The sequence below is a fragment of the Pteropus medius genome, unplaced genomic scaffold, assembly GCF_902729225.1.
Source record: "Pteropus medius unplaced genomic scaffold, Ma_sr-lr_union100, whole genome shotgun sequence".
NCBI classification, from domain to species: Eukaryota; Metazoa; Chordata; class Mammalia; order Chiroptera; family Pteropodidae; genus Pteropus; species Pteropus medius.
The window spans coordinates 2,703,890-2,718,743 of NW_024350923.1; the positions used below are offsets into that span (position 1 = coordinate 2,703,890).

Here is a 14,854-nt window from a genome sequence, read left to right on the forward strand (position 1 = left end):
AAATGCAATGAGCAGGGCCCTGGAAGGGGGTGGTGACGCCACAGGCCATGCACGGGGGGCAGGGGAGCGGTGACGTCGGACAACTTAGTGGTGAGTGAGACGGACGATGACAAATTTAGAGCGAGAGCCACACGGCACACCGCGAAGAGCCTGCCGCCGACCGGAGGCCGAGGGTTCAAACTCACCGCGGGCGGCAGTCTGCTTACGAGCACGGGGTGCACTGGGCCCCATCGGAGCCATGCGTCTCCCCAGCTGTTCGAACATCAGCTTCAGTACTTAAGGAGGTGGGTGCCATTCAATGAAAATTAACGGACTTTGTAAAAGTCCGTATTCCCTCAAGGTGCTCCGAGTCCATGGACTCAGAACCCCAAAAGTGGAGGCACAGGATCTGGGCTCCACTCCTCGTCTGTGTACCCCTAGACAAGTTGTTTGAGCAACCGCAGCCTCAGTTACCCCATCTGTAAAGTGGGAACAGACACCACCCCCTCCCCGGCACCCTGCTGCTGTATAAGGTACAAATGGTGTAAGGAGACTGGGAAGGGGGGAGATTTGGCCTCCAAGAGGAAATGGGGTGGTGGTCCCGAAATGACCCAGGGTCCACCCGGCCTGGTTTCTGGCCCTGGTGCCCCAGGGGCCGTGTGACCTTGGGGAAGTCACCAAACCTCTCTGAGTCTCCAGGTCTGCCCTGGATTCAATAAGATAAAGCTCCTACTAAACATGGTTCTTTGCACATAGTAGGTGCTCAGAAATGTTGACTCTTCCCCTTTCTCTTTCAAGACTCAAAGCAGGCGGGGAGGGTAAACATTTCGGCTTCCGTGTCTCCTGACATCTCGACTGGGGGTGGCCGGCGCTGGGCGCGGCTGTTCCCGGTGCCCGTGGGGCTGAACGCTGAGCACTGGACGGTGTGACGGGGGCATGAGCGAGGCCCCCCGGGACCCCGGGCTTCATGGGAGGGGCGGGAGCGATGGCCAGGGTGTGAACCTCGCCCCGGAAGCATTCAGCCGCCAAGGCATCCTGATGCCATCCAACCCAATGCCACACCGTGGGCATAAAGCACCTACTAGGTGCGAGCATGGGGTGTCCATGAGATGTACTCGCAATGAACAGTGGCCAAACAGGGAGCAGCAGACGCCCAGAGGAGGCAGGAAGACAGTCGCCGTGCCGGGAAGGGGTGACAAGGCGGGCTCGGAGGGGATGCGGTGCCGTGTCTGCCCTGGGGAGGGGAGCGGCGGTGCCCGGGCAGAGGGGGCGGGAAGGGCATTGCAGGCGGAGGGAACAGCATGCACGGAGGCACAGAGGTGGAGAGCTGGTTGATCAGCCCCAAATTCCTACAGCGAGTGAGGAGGGGACGGGCAGCAGGTCACCGTTGTTGGGGGGAGGGGTTGTCCCGGCACCCTCTGTCCAAGCCAGCGTCACCGAAAGCCCTTCCACTTCTGCATCCCACTGTGACCCTGGCGGCAGATAGGGCCGGTATTATCCCCGACTCAGATGGGGACACTGAGGCTCGGTGAGAACGAAGGACGCCTCCAGTCAAGGACACGGAGAAATGACTGGCCAGGACTAGGATCTCGGTCCCTGGCCCCGGGCCCTCCCTTTCCCTCGGGCTCCTTGGCTCCTTGTCTCTGCACATCTGGAAAGTTCCAGAGGCCCTCTGTCCGGGCTTCCCACACTGCACAGGCACAGGCCCCACGGCCTGTTCCCAGTGCCCTGCTGAACTCTAGTTCCTGTTTCCATGGAGACAATAAGAAGAAAATCATCTCGCTCTCTCCACCCTGAGCCAAGAGGACAGGCGGCCGTGGCCACAGCTAAATTTGTCAGGGGGATCCCGGTGGGATTTGGAGCTTCGGCTCGGAAAGCTGGCCACTCGCTTCGCAGAGACAGGGACGTACAGGCCCCTGCTCGTTCTGCCAGAACCCGCCACGGCCAGGGACAACATTTTGCGGACCGGCACTTCCGGGGGTTCAGCTAAAGCCGGGGCAGAGTTTCTGCCACAAATGCCCCAGTTTGGGGACAACCATTCTGCGAGAAAAGTTGGCCCGCGTGTCACTTCTTGGTCCCTGCTTGGGGGAACAGAGAAAGCCTGTGCGCAGTTGACATTTAAGAGCGAACCAGAGCAGGAAGTGAGACCGCAGGATAATTAGAGCTCCCTGGGGGAGTGTGGCCCGCAGGGTTCGGGAGTCAAATGACGCAGAGATAAACTGTGTGTGTGTCAAGGTCACTTACATCGTGCAGGGGGTAGGCAGCTGCGTAAACGCCATTGGCCAGCAGGCTCGTGATGCCTTAAAAATAAAGGCAGAGAGAGGGTTACGGACCAGGCACGGCGCCCGCCGCCCCGCGTCCCGTCGGAGCCGTCCCTGGACTGTCCATCCGAATCGCCGTCTGAGGATGTCCTCAGCGCGAACCGCACCTGGCTGTGCCAAGCCGGCCACCGTCCTGGGGTTTCCTCCCCGGGTTCGACTAGATGACGCAATCATGCTCTACCGGCAGAATTAGGAAGACACGGAGGGAGCCCCAGGAGGAAGTGAGGTCTGAGAGGAAGGAGGAACCCCCAAACGTGCCATTCACCAACTACCCCGCCTGCTGGAGGGCAAGCCTGCAGATCCGAAAGATGGATTTTCAGGGGTTAGAAAAGCGGAGTCTTGAGAAAAACACGGATGGGGAAATTGATGGTGTCAGAAACACACATACAATTCGGAATTAGGTCTCGGGTTGATTGGGAAAGCCGGGAGGAGGCCTGCGGCCGCGTGGGGCGGGACACTTACCGTATTTACCACACTTCCGCCTTTTACTTAAAAGGGCAGAGTCCTTCTGTGTCCCCTCTGCTCGCCCTGTTCATACATCGGCTATTAGTTACATGCAAAAGGGCCTGAAAGGGTCGACGCTGCGTCTGGGCGAGAGCGCGCACCGGGCCCAGCGCTCCTGGGCAGTGGGGCTGTGCCAGGCCTTCGTTTGCAGACCCCAGGCCCCACACTGGGTGATCATTACCACCACCACCTCCACCGGGCCCGCACCGCCTGGGCTCCAGAGGCGCAGACGCGGCCTCCAGCCCTGCAAGGCGGTACCGTGACACCGGTAGGCAGGTGACTTCCCGAATGAAGTCCACTAAGAAACGCACCGTCTCCTCGAGGGGCGACCCGGAACCGTCAGGGCACCCGAGGGACACTTAGCGATCCAAACCACAGAGCACGTGGCTATCGTCACCGCGAGTGAGGAGCCCGTGCCGTGGGGTCTGGTCCAGGCAGCCGGCCCCCCTCACTGCTCCTCGGATGCCGTCGGCACGGAGCTGTGTGCGCACGGGCCGCCCCGCCCGCCAGGCCGGCCTCCCGCACACGGAGGTCTTCCAGGGTCACTGCTGCCGCCCCCCCCACCCCCGCCCCACGCAATCCCCACCCCCCTCCAACGGCAAGATTATGTCCTGGTTCATCGGATTCTCTACTATCTATTTCCCCTTGAATACAGACCGCGAAGGGCAGGGAGCCCCAGGACAAGGCATGGTGGGTGACAGAGTCCACCACTTGCTGCAAGCCGAATGACTTGGGGACCAGCAGGGCTTGCAGAGAAGGCACCGATGTGAAATAGGGGTGCAGAGAAGGCGCCGATGTGAAATGGGGGAGTGGAGAAGGCCCCTAGATCTACCTGCCCTGTCACCAGACACTGGGGACCAGCCCTGCCAGAGAAGGGGCAGGGACGAACAGAGGGCCGACCCCTAGGGACCACCTGGAGCAGGTGTCAGCTCCAGCGAGCAGCTCCCACACCTAGGACTCTCTGCAAACCTTCACGGCAGCCACACGCGTGTCCTCGGCAAGGGGCCTGGCGGGGGCCCCACGGGGACACCGAGCTCCCAGACACGGCACAGGGACTGGGACCATGCTTCCTCCCCACTCTGGTGAGAGGCTCTCGCTCTGGTGGAGGTGAGCCAGGCCTGTGGGGACAGTTCCTCTGGGCTCTCTCGACTCCTGAATAAGCCTCACTCACACTGCCTTAGGACATGGCTTTGAGATATCAGGCCTGGAAGGGTGCCCCTGTGACTGGCCATCGGCCATCACGGCTAGGGGACACAGCCCGCCTGACCCTGGAGGGAACACCCCCTCGTCCTTGCATCCTGGGCCCATCCTGGGCCTTCAGCGGCCGAGCATTTACTTCTGCCTTCCACTTCCTTTCCACGCCTCCACGTGACGCCGAGCATGCAAGGCTCCCGGATGCACAGACTCCGGCCCTTACTGGACCCGTGCTGCGGCCCACAGCCACAGCCACACACCTGAGGGGCTCCTATAGCTCCCGGTCACACTGATCAGCACGGTTCCCGGCAGGGTACAGCCCAGCTCGAGAGGAAGGGCAAGCCTAGCAAAGGCACTGCTTTGCTCTGAATGCTCCACGCCAGCAGCTGGGGGCCCCGTGGCAGGCTCTGGAATCAGGGTGCGTCGAGGGGGGCTCCCTCCGGCAAGGCCTGGAGTGGGGCTGCACTGGCCCGAGGGACGCCTTCCACTCTGAGCTGTGACCGAGTCTGGCTGCTGTGGGCCATCGCCCCGGCCAGAAACCTAACTGCTTCCTGCTGGACTGCAAGGGTCAAGGGAGGGTGAAGACACCTGGTCACCCTATAGCTTCCAGTCACCGGATTTACCGCCTCTGCGGTGAGGGGCTCCCGAGGACACCCCAAACACCTCGAGACAGAGAAGAGACCTTGGTGCTGGAAAGCGCTGGGCTGTCACCCTGCCCCGTGGTCCTGGACTGGCTCTCCTGTCTGCAACTGTCACACAGGCTTAAATCAAAACCCTCTAGAACACCCCCGGGGGGGCCGCCCGCCCCCCACGGCGTCGATTCCGAGGTGAGATTACCACTGGGAAAAACAGCGCTGATGTCAAGCCCCAAAAATGTCCTTACCCATGCTGTGCTTGGCTTTGGCACACGTTGTTCTTTTCAGAATCTCATAGACCTAGTGCGGAGACAAGAAGGGGCGGGCGGTTACTCAGGGCGGCTCGGCATGGCACGCGGACGCTGTCGTGGGCCTGCCCAGAAGGGGCGCAGCCGAGCGTGGCCTGAGGAGGCTCGGTCAGCAGTGTCAGGGCTTCGGTGGTCTCAGAGACAAGTGTGTCTGTCTCGGAGGGGTCCCCTCTGTGAGCACCGACTCCGTGTCACGCTGGGCTTCGGGGTGAGTGTCTGTCCCACGCGCCCTGTGGGACACATTTCTGTCCCTCTGGCTGAGAGGTGAGTCCGATCTCAGAGGTCCCATGGGACCGCTCCTGAGGGCGGCCCTGGATGTCCCAGAAACCCAGGCTGGGCAAGTCTCATCTCGGGATGCCACCTCACACTGTGCCAGGAGGCCGTGGAGCATGGGGCACCCAGCAGGAGCCCCCCTGCAGAGCCCACAGCACCCCAGTTCTGTGCCCCCTTTACTAACGAAACATTTTGCTCGGCGGCCCCAGGAGCTCCGGTCGGGAATGCGCCCGCTTGGACCTGAGCCCCGGCACCACCGGCTGTGTGGCCTTGGGCAAACTTCCTTACGCCCCGTGCCTCAGTTTCCCCACATGCCAAATGCGGTGGAAATAATGGGCCCTATGCCAGAGGTGCAGGTCAGAGCGCACCAATGCCCCCGAAACCCTCGGTGCTCCCACTGGCTCGGGCGAGGCCAACGGCCTCCCAGTAGCCCCCGGGCCCGACTCGCCAGCGCTGTCCGAGCCAGCTCTGCCCCAGCTACCCTGGCCTCTGGGCTTCTCCCCTTGCTCACCAAACCCTGTCCTATTGCCTCAGGGCCTGCACCCTGGCTGCGCCTTCTGCCAGAAGCGCTTGTCCCCTCAGATCTAAATCATAAGTCAGGGGGACCTCGGAGGCCACAGAGCACCCGCCATTCCTGTCGCTCTGCCATCGAACTGCAGCCTTGACCTGGAGTGCACCCCACCTCCTGCCCTGTTATAAACACCTCTTGCCTCCCCCCGCCCACCGATCGTGGGCATGTGCCAGGTGCTCGGTAACTGAATGAGTGAATGAATGAATGAATGGCCCACTGAGTTGGCTCCCTGCCCATCACGCCCCAAATCTAACCGGTGGCCACTCCCTGACGGTGCTGATTCTCCTGTCTCTGCCTCCTCCCGTCCGCGTGCAGTCACAGCCCCATTCCCAACCACGGCTGTGACTCTGTGGCCGCTTCCCATCTATTCACAGCCGGCCGCTGGCGGCGGCCTCTGCTGACGGATCTGACCTCACCTTAAACTTTGCTCCACAATCTTCTATGGCTCCCTCGTGCCCAGCGGCTGGAGGTTTAAGCCCCAACACCTTGGGGCTTAAAAGCACACGGGCCTTTCTCCTGTCGTTCCTGACTCTTACACGCTTGCACACGGAGCTGCCTCGATGCCAGGAGGGGCTGTCACATTTCCACGCCTTGGCCTACAGTGACCTCAGCCCAACGCTGGATATTGCTGGGTCTCGAAGCTCGTGGGGCCTGACTAACCAAGGGCAAAGTGTTGAACCCCGGCAGATCTTCTCTGGAGCACTGGCATTTGACGAACCGGCCTTTGGGGTCACTAAGAGAGCGTGCTCCCCACCACAGAGGTGGAGTCGTGGGACGTGCAGAAATACTTACTGGCCCTGGCAGAGCGGCTTTCTGTGACTTGCGGGCCACCACGAGCTGCACTCAATTGCATGGCAGATCCCCAACGAGACGGGGACTAGAGCTTTTGTTCACATACGTCCCATACCCCTCACCCCCGGCCTCGTCCCCGATGGCAGGAGTGAATTTACATATCCGCACCTGCCCTGTGCTTCTGGGGAGCGTGCGGCAGCCATTCACAGGCAACGTAAAAAGCTGGGGTGCACACACGCACGGGAAGGCAGGGGCGTGACTCAGTTTACTCGGTTGCCCACGCTCTTACATCTCGCGACGGTGTAGGAAGGGGACACCAGCTTACACTGCGGCCGGTTCTCCCAAGCGGTGGACATCCCAGGGGGCGGAGTCGCCTCTTCCGGACAGGTCAGCCCTGAGCTACTTCAGGAGGCTGATGCTTTTGCATCAACAAGCTCCTTGTTTATATTACGGGGTTTAACTGCCACATGTAATCGGCCGCATGGATCATAACACAAATCCCAGCGGCGGCTCCGTCTCTGGCGCCGCGTCCAGTTTGCGCTCGGTGGAGGCGCACGGCCTCTCTGGAGCGGGGAGCCGGGATCGTCCCTGTCCTGATGCAAGATCGGGGACCCCGAGGTCACAAAGCTGGGAGGGAAGGAAGGGCGGACGGGCCCAGCAGCGGCCCCGAGCCCCTCACACCAATGGGACGTGCACTGCTGTCTCCCGACCCGCCACCTGCCAGTCTCAAGACGTGGCTGTGAGGGGCCGTTATCTGCTCAAGGTCAAGGCCTGCGACTCTCCCCGCCGGGCCGGGCTTCCTGGGCGGGGAGGAGCTCGCAGCAGAAGCAGCAGGGCTGCGAGGTTAGTTTCTTGTTTAGATAAATGCTGGGTCCTGAGCTGAGCACGGCCTGGCTTGGCTGCTGGACCGGACAGGCTCGTGGACAAACATTAAGCCCATACCTTGACTAGGGCAGGGCGGCCTGGTCAAATTTCAAACCTCGGTTTGCTCGTCTAGCAAAGTCCCGATGTCCACCCCAGCCCACAGGCTCTGTCCCCACCGCCCCGCCTGCTTGCTGAGCGACCTCTGGCTGGCTGGGGGCCACGGTCGGGGCTGTGGAGATTCTCACAGCGCGAGCTCCAGGCAGGCTGAGGAGACGTGTTGGCAATGGCACGGACCCGAGCCCTCGGCAGTCACCGAGCAGGCTGGGACCCCTGTGCCTGGCCCCTGCTCCATCTGCGCCCCCGCCCCCCCCACCCCAGCCCGGGCTGGGCTGGGCCACCCGCTGGGCCCTTGCAGTCCTCTCGGCTTCATTATTCTGATTATTTCTGTCACAGACAATTAGAGCGTCTTCTGCCTGGAGGAGTTTCTCCGAAATGGAATTGTCATCCGTTTCCCAGGGGTCACCTCGCCCGCGAGCCAGCGATTCCCACGTGGGACACTTACTATTGTGCTCCGGGTTTTGCTGTCGAAAAAGGAGTCCTTGTCGGTTAGGTCAAATCTGTGGAAATATCAGGAAGAGAAAGAGACACGGTTCCTCTCTCGTCGTCCCAGGCCCTGGGAACCACGAGCGGCAAGTGTGACCTCCGCGAAACGCCCCTGCCGGCCGGGGGTGACCTGGCCTGGGCATTCGGAACAGTCTCTTCTCCCGGAGGCTGGGAGACTCCGGAGGGGGGCGTGACCTCGGTGGCACTGTGCTCAGACCTCCCGCCAGGACGCTGCTTCTTGAAAACACCGCTGGTGGCCAGCTTTCTGGTGGCCAGCTTTCGTTCTCTGCGTCAACTCTGCCGGAGTCAACTCTGCCGGGGGTGGGGACGGTACCATCCCACCATCACATGCCCAGCATCTAAGACAATCTCCCTGTAACCTCCAAATATTTCGGTCCTGAGGTCTGGGGCCACATAGAGGTCGCCTAAGGCTTCCTGAGGACACAGGGACATCTGTGGGACAGGGGACTCATTCCTCAAGGTAGAGCCAGGGAGAGTGGCTCCAAGGGAGATCCAGCCCCATGGGGCCTAGAGGCGAGCCTGGCCTGGCAAGGTGGGGTGCAAGGCGATTGGCCAGGGCAGGGCGAGGGAGGCTGGGGTCCGGGGGTCCCAGAAGCGGGGGGGGGTCTCCTTCTAATGCCTGGAGCTCTGTCCCGGGGCTGGCTGGCGAGGGAGGTGGGCTGGGGCCGCTTTCTCCTCTCTTATGTCTTACCCCCAGGGGGATCGGGAAATACAGCGGAGTGAGGCGCACGGCCTCTGCTCAGTGACTAACCTGTGCCAGGCAGAACCCCGGTTCTGAGCGAGGCACAGTTCTCGACGGCCCATGAGGCCGGGGGCGTCCAGGAGCTCACCGGCAAGGTCCCACTGTGGTCCCAGAACCCATGCTTCCTCTTCCCATCGCTGCCCATGGTCTAGCTCCCCACTGCGAGGCCCCACGGAGGCCTTGTAGCAGCCACTGACCCAGGTGGCTACGCCCCGCTGCCCCGAGGGAGCGTGGGAGGAGGGAACATTCCAGAACAGGTGCAGCACTGCCAGGCAACCCGGCTGGCTGTGCGTCCCTGGGACCTCGAGACTCGCTGGGGCTGGTTTGCAGCCCTGAGCCTTCAGGAGGCCGCGGACCAGCCCCTCTCCTTGGACGCAGAGAGAGCGATGGAGAGGAGCAGTCCAGACCACTGCTTTGGGGCTGCGATCCAAGGCCCACGCCGGCCCTCACCTGTGCCCACACTATGTTCCCCTGTCACCCGGCGGAAGAACAAGACTCTTTGTCCCCTTAGTCCCTCAGTTAGCAGTGACCTTTGAAAGCATCTCAGTTCTTCTGTGCTCAAGAACAGCACGCTCTATGACAGGCTCTGGGGGCTGCTGTGGCCACGTCTTTGCAGGGTGGGGAGTCTCTCTGGCCTTAGAGGGCTTCTTCCTGCAACCTGCCTTTCTCACGCCACATAAGATGGCCAGAGATCGCCACACGGCAGGGCCCCCCGGGAGGGGCTGGGGGTCCCCACTTACAGATGCTGCTTCTCCCGGGAGAAGGGGTAGGACAGCCTCTTCGTGGTCTGGGGTCTGTGCTCTGCCACCTTGGGCTGGATGGGGTCCGTGATTTTCTGGAGCACGGAGTTGATCTTTTTCAGGAGGCCCCGGGTTTCATGAATGTGATACAGCTGCAGACGAGACCCGATGGGCAATCCGCATCACCTGCTGAGCCACGGCCCTTGGGGTCTATCCTCAGACGGTCCCAGACCGTCCCACCCCACCGAGACGGCACAGCCTGGGAACAGCAGGCCAGGCCAGGCCAGGCCAGGACGCCCCTCTCCCCACCCGGGGTCCCAGATAAACCCCGAAAGCCCGTGGTTTCAGGAAAGCTCAGCCAAAAGTGATCATAACACATTCCAGAAAACTTCCCCCGAACATCACTTTTGTTTCAAAAGAGGTAATCCAAAGACTCCCAGTGGATCTGAGGAGCCAGGGCCACCTGCGCCGGGCACAGCCTCAAGCCCCCCGCTTTCCTCTCTGTGCCTGGCAGCCAATCCCCACGCCCAGCTAAGCTTTGGGGAGCGCGCAGTCAGACCGCATCCGAGCTGAGACGTTTGCAGAGATTAAAACACGCCAGCCAGCTGGGAAATGCGATGCAAACGCGTCTGATGAACTCGCAGAGAAGCTGCGAGGATGAAGCACCTGGGCGGGAAGTCGAACCGAATTTGTATTTTCGACACGTTGCTGCGACTCCCCCCACCCGCCCCGTCCCGCCCCGGCTGTCATGACAACTCAGAGCCTCTTGACAGCATGTGACCGTGGCGTCTGCGTGGTGCTCGGACCCGGAGACCCGCCTCAGAGCGGACACGTCACCACCAACCTTCTTGGTCGGCATCTTCAGTTTGAGAAACTCGGCCTCTCTGCACAGCACGTTCCAGGGCGCGTGGATCTTCACGAATCCAACCCCGTGGATTTTAGTCTGGAAGAGAAGTTCTCGGTCAGCGAGGGCGGGCGCTTGGGTTGAAAACCATCCTCACCTGCAGGTCCCGCTACAGTGTGCCAGGAGCTGCTGCACGTGGCGGCTGTCACCTGTCACCTCACCGGTGGTGACGCGCTGAGGGTCTGTTAGAATCCCCTCCTTGCAGATGGCTGGACGGCGCTCGGGGCTTAAGTCTCAGGGGCGAAGAAGCAGGAGGGCCGGGAGGGAGGTCCTAGACTCCAAAACACCTGGGACATTTTCAGGGGGCTTAGCCGAGGGCCCCCAAAGCAGCCCGGCCACGAAAGAGAACCGTTCACAGCACAGAGCCCAGGCCCTTAGGCCTCCACTGGGGTGCCCACTTGTTACTAAGTGGGGACGAGGGGCGAAGGTGCAGCTGGCCCCGCTGGGCATCCTCCTCCTGGGGGGACAGGCCGCACCCCTCGTATCTCGCCGCTAGCAGGCGTGGGAGCCCATATCCAAGTGCGGGCAGTGTGGGCGAGGCCCGAGAGGCCCCCACCCACCCCATGTTCCCGTTTTTCTCCCTCGAATTTCGGGTCCAGGAGAGCCCCTTTACCGAGCGAACAGCGTCGATGCAGAAATTACACGCTTCCCCCTCAAAGGCGAATGCAGCATCAACAGACTTTCGCCCCGAGATAACTGAGGCATCCTGCGGCATCAGTGGCGCTGCAGCCAAAAGCAAAGAAACACGGGGCTTCCCCACCCGGAGCTGCCCGGTGCGGGTGGGGGACGCACGGTCCACCAGCCTCCTCAAGGGGACCCCCAGGGGCTTGGAGCCCAGGCCGGCCCCCGCGCTGAGGTCCCTCCGCCTGTCCTTCCCACGAGGCTGAGCCTCGAAGGAACTGACGGGAGGTCTTGGCCAAAGGAAGCCAGGCTCCGGAAAGGGGTGTGTGGCCAGCACGGGGCACGCCCAGGGCTCAGTGCCAGGCCACTCACTCCGGGCCCCACGGCACATCACCGGCCTAAGAACGCGGGCACAGCAAGTGGGTTCTTTGCAGGGTTTTGGCAAAAAGCAACATAGCCAAAGTCACTTGGGGATAGCATTTTAGAAAAAAAAATGTTAAGTGGGCCAAATGCAGTCACCCGGCGTGAGCCCGAGCAGAAGCCCAGCAGAGCGTCCTTCCCAGGAGCCCGAGAACCCGGGCGGGGGCAGCCCTACCCCAAGCCCCGCTGGGGAAGGGGCCACTCTCTGCTGCCAAGCTCCACTGGGGCCCCCTTGCCATCTCAGACAGAAGGGCAAATTCACGTCTCCTGGGTGAATCGGGCTCGTTCCTCCTCTGAGGACGCTGGCACGGAGGCCCCCACGCCTGTCCCCCACGGGACAGGGAACTGTCCTCTCCTAGGGCCCCAGGCCCCGCTGTCGAGCGGGCGGACGAAAGCCAATGATGACAGTGATGACGATTATGATCGCGCCGACGATGAGGCTGAGGGGCTGAGAGACGCTGAGCGCCACGTGCCCGCCCCTTATGCGCGTCAACTCATTTCATCCTCGCCATGAGCCCTGAGGCTGGTTCTTCCACAGACCCATCTCGGAGCTGAGGAAGCTGAGGCACAGAGGTGCACACTGGACCAGTGCGTCACCTGAGGTTCCCGGGGCTGTTGTGACCAACGGCCACACGCCGGGCAGCTTAAACGACACAGATGCATCCATCCTCTCCCGGTTCCGTGATCAAGGTGTCACAGGGCCATGCTCCCTCCTGAGGCTCCAGGGGAGGGTCCTTTCTGCCTTTCCAGCTTCTGGGCCCCCAGGTGTCCCTGGGCTCGTGGCCACATCCCCCCAACGTCTGCTTCCGTCTCCACGTGGCCCCTTGCCTCCATGTACCTACCCTAAACCCAGGATGACGGGGTCTGGAGATCCCTAACTTACAGCTGCAAAGACCCTGCTTCCTAACGAAGTCACATGTGGACGCGGCCATACTCGTCATGAGGCTGCAGCTCCAGCCCCCCAGGGCCTTGTGCTGGGCCGCCCAGCCCAGTCGCCAGGGAAGCTGGGGCTGGAGGCTGCTCGGGGACAGCCAGAACCAGGGCGCTGAGGCGCAGGGGCCCGATGGGCGAGGGCTCAGAGCTGTGCCGCAGGGAGCCTGGAGGCCTGACACAGCAGCCCGGGGCTGGGGTACCCAGGTCATGAGGGCACTGGGCAAGGCCACAGGGCTCAGAGGACTCAGGATCGGGTGGCCAGGGTGGCCTGCCTAGCTTCTCTGTGGTCTCCAGTAAGTCACTCAACCTCTCTGAGCCACCCCTCCCCCCTCGCCCCCGTATCCTGCAAACATCTGCAAACCCGGGCAATACGGGACTTGCTTCACAGTCGGGGGGCCCCTAGTATCCAGTCCCGTAGCGGGCAGGAGAGGTCAGACAGTGAGGGGCTGCTGCCTCTGCTCGGGACCACCTCACCCCGGCCACGAGGCGGCTGAGGCCACACTTACGACGCGCACAAACTCTTTTGGCTGAGAGGCTGGAAGCCGCTTTCCCAGCCCTGGGGAGCCCTGGGGGGCGCTGAGGCACGGGACACCTCGTGGGGCGCCCTGAGCAGGGAGAGACGAGCCCACACGCGGCCGAGCCTGCCTCTTCCTGTCGCAGGCCAGGTTTATTTCTAGCACTGCTCATCTGCACGCAAGGACCCAAAATACCTCCTGCCGAGTCCATGGAGATGTCTCCTGACGCTGGTCACGGAGCTGGTGCTGGGCCGGCCTCCCTGGGAACGCTCACTGCTCTGTTTACGAGAGCGACGGGGTCTCTCCCAGGGAACATCTGGCGGGCCTGGGAAAGGGGTCATGGGACCAGCACGGCGGGAGCACACGCGGGACATTTTCGAACGCGGTGCCTGGCATGATCGCAGCCCGCCCCCGCGGGAGGAAGCCGTGGGACGCCGGGTGCCGGCGCGGGGCGGGGGGGTGGTGGTGGTGGGGAGCGCTGCCCCGACCCCGGGCCCTCGTGCTGGGGGATCCAGAAGTCCCAGATCGGCCGGGGCCGGGAGCTGCGGTGTGGGGGCTCTGTGAGGGGCCAGGGGCAGCCAGAGGGGTGGGAGGGCCGGCCGAGGGGGGCTGCTCCCTTGGGTGCAGCCATCCCGGCACAAACCAAATTCGTTGAAACCTCCATTCTGAGCTCACTTCACAAAGGCTGATGTCACCAGAACTGTTTCCAGCATCTTCCTTTCAGAAGGAAGAAAAAAACCACCAACGAAACAAACAAAACGTCCGCATGGTGTATTCCTGGTCGTCGAGGACAACGAGGGGCCCCCTCTCCCTCTCCTGGGCCTTCTAGATCACAGGCTGGACCGCATGCTCTGCCCTCCGCTCACGGCCACCTCCCGCGGTGGAGGCAGGGGCCTGGAAACGGCCATCAGTAAGGGCCGAGCGTGGCTGTTTCAGGTGGCCCTGGGCTCCCCGAGCACCTGGCAGCACTTCCTCCTCGCCCACCGTCACCCCACAGGCCGCCTCACACCCCGGAGGGCGCCTTTCACTGCAGGTGTCCAGTCCCGAAAGCAGGGGATTAGGGGCCCCGGGGTCGTGGTGCCACCGCGACCGGCCTCCCTGGACGGCGTCCTGGGGGCGTAGCTGCCCTGGTTTACAGTCAGGCGGGAGCCACGGGGGGTGCACTGTGCACACAGCGGGGACACAAGGACCCTTCCCTAGGCAGGCGGCAAGCAGCCCAGGGGGTGCTCAGACCGGGAGCCCTGAGCACCGCGGGGCGGGGCGAACCACCGGCTCTCTGTCCCTAGCTTCCTCGGCCCCCATGAGGACACTGTCACCCCCCGGGGGCGTCGTGAGGCCTGAGGAGGAGGGCGTGGTCCGCTTCTGGACGCTGCCCTCTGGGAGGGTTCGAGTTCCCTGCCACGCGTAAGTTTTCACGGCGTAGGACGCCCGGTGCCTCGTCCCGTGTCGGTTCCTTATGACCAGACACGTTTCCGGCAGCGCCGGTGTCCGCCCGCTCTTCCCGCTGGCGCTGGCTCCCCGTGTGGCTGTGGCCTGGAGTGCTGGTCTGGGGGCTGGTTTGTCTGTTTAGTTGACCGATAGAGCCTGGCATGGAGCAGATGCTATTTGCTGAATGAGCCATGAAGGGAGAGGGGGAACAGTCCCTGCCAAACACCTACTGTGTGCCGGCCGAGGGCGGCCCTGGCATTTGGTCGCTCACACGGTCCTCTCCCTGGCCTTCTGTGCCCATTTTCACACACGAGGCCCAGGGCCCAGGGGAGACCTGCAGTTCAGCCCTGGGGCTGGCTCACGGCCACCCTCCACCCAGATGGCTGCCTGGAGGGGACAGGAGACACTGCCGGGCACGGGAGTGTGGTCTGCATGGAGAGGCCGCCCACTAACTGGGCTCCCCACGTCGTGGGTACAGCTGGTCGC

General features: G+C 62.7%; 1 protein-coding gene across 1 annotated transcript in view; it reads right to left on the reverse strand.

Moving 5' to 3' along the window:
• ANO1 (anoctamin 1) overlaps positions 1 to 14,854 on the reverse strand; it is a 146,795-nt gene that overhangs the window by 47,435 nt on the left and 84,506 nt on the right. The window contains 6 exon segments of the mRNA XM_039840594.1: positions 2,224 to 2,279; positions 2,763 to 2,828; positions 4,882 to 4,933; positions 8,004 to 8,058; positions 9,548 to 9,699; positions 10,392 to 10,490. Coding sequence (XP_039696528.1) covers positions 2,224 to 2,279; positions 2,763 to 2,828; positions 4,882 to 4,933; positions 8,004 to 8,058; positions 9,548 to 9,699; positions 10,392 to 10,490 — 480 coding nt within the window.